The sequence below is a fragment of the Labrus mixtus genome, unplaced genomic scaffold (assembly GCF_963584025.1).
Source record: "Labrus mixtus unplaced genomic scaffold, fLabMix1.1 SCAFFOLD_153, whole genome shotgun sequence".
Lineage (NCBI taxonomy): Eukaryota > Metazoa > Chordata > Actinopteri > Labriformes > Labridae > Labrus > Labrus mixtus.
Genome location: NW_026870236.1, coordinates 10,001 through 15,000, shown reverse-complemented (window position 1 = coordinate 15,000; position 5,000 = coordinate 10,001). Strand labels below are relative to the sequence as shown.

Sequence of the window (5,000 nt, the reverse complement as noted above, 5' to 3'; positions counted from 1 at the left end):
AAGATGAGGGAGAAGGTAACGTCATCTACGTCGTCTTCTCCTCTGTCTTTATCTTTCCCGCTGAGCAGTTTAAAAAAAACTTATCTCAGGTTTCATTTTTAAAAAGTCGTAAATCCGTTAAATCCAAACAGGAAGTTTTAGATTCTTTATTTCTTACACTTCCTGTATCTTTTATATCCATTAAGAATAAACATCAAAGTGTGCTTCACGTCTTTTTCAAAATGGACTCATCCCCTTACGATGAACTTCACTGTCCCAGTTAGCCGATGATACTCTGCTGTTCTTATCTGGCTGAACTTCCAACAGGAACCACTGTTCGCTCGTTCAGTAGATTTGAATGGTTAGAGTTTAAATTCATAAACAAATGTAGAGCTCGAGCTGCTATTGGCTGATGTGATCGTGATGCAGACTGAGCAAACTGAGAGCCTGAATCCTCAGGGAGACGTCCTGGGGTGGGTTGTTAAACAGAAACCATTTTGATTATGTGAGACTGTAGAAGAGTAAATGCTCTTGAACAATCAGTCAGAGACTATGGCTTGTGAATTGAGGATCTGTTTATTTCTCTTGGAGCAGTTCTTTCATAGCATCCCAATCATCCCGTTATTGGCAATCATCACACTGGGCAATTACAACATGTGTGCTATATAAAGACCATTTCCTAGAAGTTTCTTGGCCGGACAACTGGTCTGTTACCTGGAATGGGTAATATCCATCAATCAATATAAGTAAGGGCGAAAAACCTGGACCTGCTCCTTCTCCAGGAAAATTCCCCTATGACCCCCAAACAAGATATATTTATCTTTAGGGCGATCACTCAAGGTTTATATTGATTTGCACATATATATGTATAACAATGATTAACCACTTAATTAAATTGCATATAATGAATCAAACCATTTTAAAGCTTTTGTATGCATAAGCTTAGCAGAATGTTAAAGTCAGCACTTGCTTGATATTGCAGTTTCTCTAAGAATCACCACTTGAATATGTATGTGTTATTGAAGACCTAAGTTCTTACTCAAGATGTTTACCTTTAATTTGAGTTTCAATCAACACATGAAGTGCACACCTTTTTAAACACTATAATGTGAGTATTATGTGAAATTGATATGTCTCTTCATCAGCAGGGGACTCTGAGTCTGGGGGGACAGTAGGACTCTGGGGTCAGAGACTTCAGAGGAATCTTTCCCTTCCATTGAATCCAAACACGTTAGATCCATAAAGATCCACGGACTGCTTGAATATACCTCCAATGTCTCTCTGACCTTTTGATGAACCCTCATAACAGCCAATGAGAGCCTTTGTTAAAAGGAGGTGCCTCCCCCTGACAGCCAATCACACGTGACTGTGCCAATGACTGACATCTCTTTTAGCCAATGAAATTCTCTAAACATGGATCTGCTGTGTAGCCGATATTAGCAGGGGTTGTAAGGTGGTGCTCCAAGGTTAAATAAAGATATAATATCTTAATAAATGAATTACGCAACAGCTGCTTCTATCGAGACTTGGAGAGATTTCTTCATGTTCACACTGAAGAGAGTTAAAGTCTGAGTGGTTTTAAAAGTCTGAATCAACTGATATTTAAACCATGAGGTGTGATGATCTAACCGTGTTTGTCCTCTCTATATCAGAGGAAGGCGAAGTACTCCGAGAACAAACTGAAGACTCTTAAAGCCAGGAACGAGTACCTGCTGACCATGGAGGCCACCAACGCCTCCGTGTTTAAATACTACATCCACGACCTTCCCGACATCATAGACGTCAGTAGACTTTTCTTTCCCGTTCGTCCTGACCTCCGTCCTGAACAATGTAAGAAATGTTTTCCTCTTTGTCTCAGTGCTGTGACTTAGGGTACCACTCCAGTCTGAGCCGGGCTCTAAAGACCTACCTATCAGCTGAACTCAGTCTTGAAGCCTCCAGGAGGGCTGGTCTGGAGGTCCTTGAGGGGGCCGTGGAGGGCCTGGACCCGGCCCGGGACAGACAGCGCCTGCTGGGCCTCTACCCCACCGCCTTCTGCCCGCCACAACGCTTCGGATTCCAGGCGCACATGGGAGACGCAGTCAGTACCTCAGATCCCGTATCAGAGTCCGGTTCTGTTGCCATGGTGATTTACTGATTGTTCTTTTGTTTCACTGACCGCCAGGTGACTCAGATCGCGTCCCAGCCGCAGGTCCAGGCCGAGCTGACGCTTCGCCTCACGCAGCTCCAGACCCGCTTGGCGTCTCTGAAGATCGAGAACGAGGAAGTAAGACACGGAGATACAGACACATTGTTCAAGGACACATTTATTAAACCAATCACATCACAGCGTTCACGTGACATCACACATGTATGAAACCGCCCACATGGCGGTCCTCCGTCCTCACGATGACTCGTTCCGTCATGTAGAGAATAAGCGTTGAAAGAAGACGTTTTTATTTTATTCTGAAAACCGTCTGAAGTTCTTCGTTTTGTGAATTAGTTCTCTGAATATTCTGAAGAGAATCTTTTTTTCTCGCCGCCCAGGTGAAGAAGACGTGGGGCGCCACCCTGACCACGCTGCAGGACATGACGGTGCTGGACGATTACGACGTGTCGCAGAGCTTCACCCACAGCCCGTCCTCCGAGTCGGTCAAGTCCAGCGTGTCCGACGGATACTTGAACAAACCGAGTCTGGCGAAGAGGCGGGCCAACCAGCAGGAGACAGAGCTCTTCTACTTCAATGTAAGACACGCCTCCACTTGTTCTTTGATGTAGTGCGGCTGATGATAATAACGGCGTTAGATGAAATGAGCGAGACACTGAGAGGTAGCGGCGTGTCGCTACATGACCTGAAACAAACCGCTCTCGGACTCTGACGGCGTCCATCGTTTAACCGTTAAGCGTCATGACGTCCTGAAGGTCGCCAGGAGACGATTAAACAGCTTTACTTTATGAACAGGAAGTCGCCCCCTGCTGGCCATTAGAAGGATGCAGGTTTAAGGCACGTCTGCATTCAAGGTTAACCTTGAATTAACCTTGAATGAGCCTTGAATGAGCCTTTAATGAACCTTGAATGAACCTTGAGGGAATCTTGCAGACTTGGTGTGAACGTGTTGGATCAAAACGTAAACGTATATTTTTCTGTTTTTGCATCCTCAGAAGTTCCGCGAGTATCTGGAGGGGAGTAATCTCATTTCCAAACTGCAGGCCAAACACGACATCCTGAAGAAGGCGTTAGCAGAAGGTGACGACGTCACCCCCTAACTTTTCCTCAGATTACCATAAACACCACCTGTGTCCTAAAATCTTCCTCTCTTCTTACAGGATATAAAGCCGACCTGCTGACGACCAGGTAACCATCCCACCTCACTTCCTGCCCTCCTCTATGAGCGCTCTGTGATTCTGACACGCTCCTCTTTTCTCCTTTCAGTCGTGGCCGGAAGAACTCCCACAGCAAGCACCAGGTAGAGTTTCCCTTCCTCGCCGGGCGGCGGGTAGTTTCTCTGTGATGATCAGAGGACACGCCTACCCGTCAAACGTTTACCGTTCAGTCATTCGTCCTCTTCAATAACCGTTATTGTTGAGTTATTGTTGCTCCAGACAGACGAGATCTACCAGCTCTTATAAAGGAGTTCAGTGTGCCCCGAGTTTAACCTTTTAGGCTACCTATAAACAATCTGCGACCTGAGACGAGGCGTGCTGCTCAACTTAGAGCCATGTTTACGTTTCCTTCTTAAAGAAGGACCGTGTGTAGAGCAGGAAGACAGGAGAGTTTTGAACGACAGGTGGGAAAGGAGAACAGCGCCCCCTACCTGGATAACCACAGCCTTCATACACAGAGCGTGACCTAACCGCTAGGCCATCTGCGCCCAACTATGCATTTAATCAACATGGTTCAATGAGAATAATGATGTAATTCGTCCAGTGTCTTTAGTGTCCGGCGTCTTTAGCGTCCGGCATCTTTAGCGTCTTTAGTGTCCGGCGTCTTTAGCATCCGGCGTCTTTAGTGTCTGGTGTCTTTAGCATCTTTAGCGTCCGGCATCTTTAGCGTCTTTAGCGTCTTTAGTGTCAGACGTCTTTAGCGTCCGGCGTCTTTAGCGTCTTTAGTGTCTTTAGTGTCTTTAGCGTCCGGCGTCTTTAGCGTCTTTAGTGTCTTTAGTGTCTTTAGTGTCAGACGTCTTTAGCGTCCGGCGTCTTTAGTGTCTTTAGCGTCTTTAGTGTCCGGCGTCTTTAGCGTCCGGTGTCTTTAGCGTCCGGCATCTTTAGTGTCTTTAGCGTCCGGCGTCTTTAGCGTCTTTAGTGTCCGGCGTCTTTAGCGTCTTTAGCATCTTTAGCGTCCGGCGTCTTTAGCGTCTTTAGCATCCGGTGTCTTTAGCATCTTTAGCATCCGGCGTCTTTAGCATCTTTAGCGTCCGGCGTCCGGCGTCTTTAGCGTCTTTAGCGTCTTTAGTGTCCGGCGTCTTTAGCATCTGGCGTCTTTAGTGTCCGGCGTCTTTAGCATCTTTAGCGTCCGGCATCTTTAGCGTCCGGCGTCTTTAGCGTCCGGCGTCTTTAGCGTCTTTAGCGTCCGGTGTCTTTAGTGTCTTTAGCGTCTTTAGTGTCTGGCGTCTTTAGCGTCCGGTGTCTTTAGCGTCCGGCATCTTTAGTGTCTTTAGCGTCCGGCGTCTTTAGCGTCTTTAGTGTCCGGCGTCTTTAGCGTCTTTAGCGTCTTTAGCGTCTTTAGCATCTTTAGCATCTTTAGCGTCTTTAGCGTCCGGCGTCTTTAGCGTCTTTTGCATCTTTAGCGTCCGGCGTCTTTAGCGTCCGGTGTCTTTAGCGTCCGGCATCTTTAGTGTCTTTAGCGTCCGGCGTCTTTAGCGTCTTTAGTGTCCGGCGTCTTTAGCGTCTTTAGCGTCTTTAGCGTCTTTAGCATCTTTAGCATCTTTAGCGTCTTTAGCGTCCGGCGTCTTTAGCGTCTTTAGCGTCTTTTGCATCTTTAGCGTCCGGCGTCTTTAGCGTCCGGTGTCTTTAGCGTCCGGCGTCTTTAGCATCTTTAGCGT

At 46.8% G+C, this 5,000-nt stretch overlaps 1 protein-coding gene across 2 annotated transcripts in view; it reads left to right on the top strand.

The window, feature by feature from the left end:
- Nucleotides 1-5,000, top strand: part of LOC132967143 (SLIT-ROBO Rho GTPase-activating protein 1-like) — a 29,458-nt gene that overhangs the window by 16,858 nt on the left and 7,600 nt on the right. For both annotated transcript variants that reach the window (XM_061033993.1, XM_061033994.1), the window contains exons 6-13: nt 1-15; nt 1,632-1,760; nt 1,838-2,059; nt 2,144-2,245; nt 2,506-2,703; nt 3,121-3,205; nt 3,286-3,313; nt 3,392-3,425. The exon at nt 1-15 is cut by the window's left edge and continues 183 nt beyond it. In XM_061033993.1, the coding sequence (XP_060889976.1) occupies nt 1-15; nt 1,632-1,760; nt 1,838-2,059; nt 2,144-2,245; nt 2,506-2,703; nt 3,121-3,205; nt 3,286-3,313; nt 3,392-3,425 (813 nt within the window). The remainder of the gene's footprint in view (nt 16-1,631; nt 1,761-1,837; nt 2,060-2,143; nt 2,246-2,505; nt 2,704-3,120; nt 3,206-3,285; nt 3,314-3,391; nt 3,426-5,000) is intronic.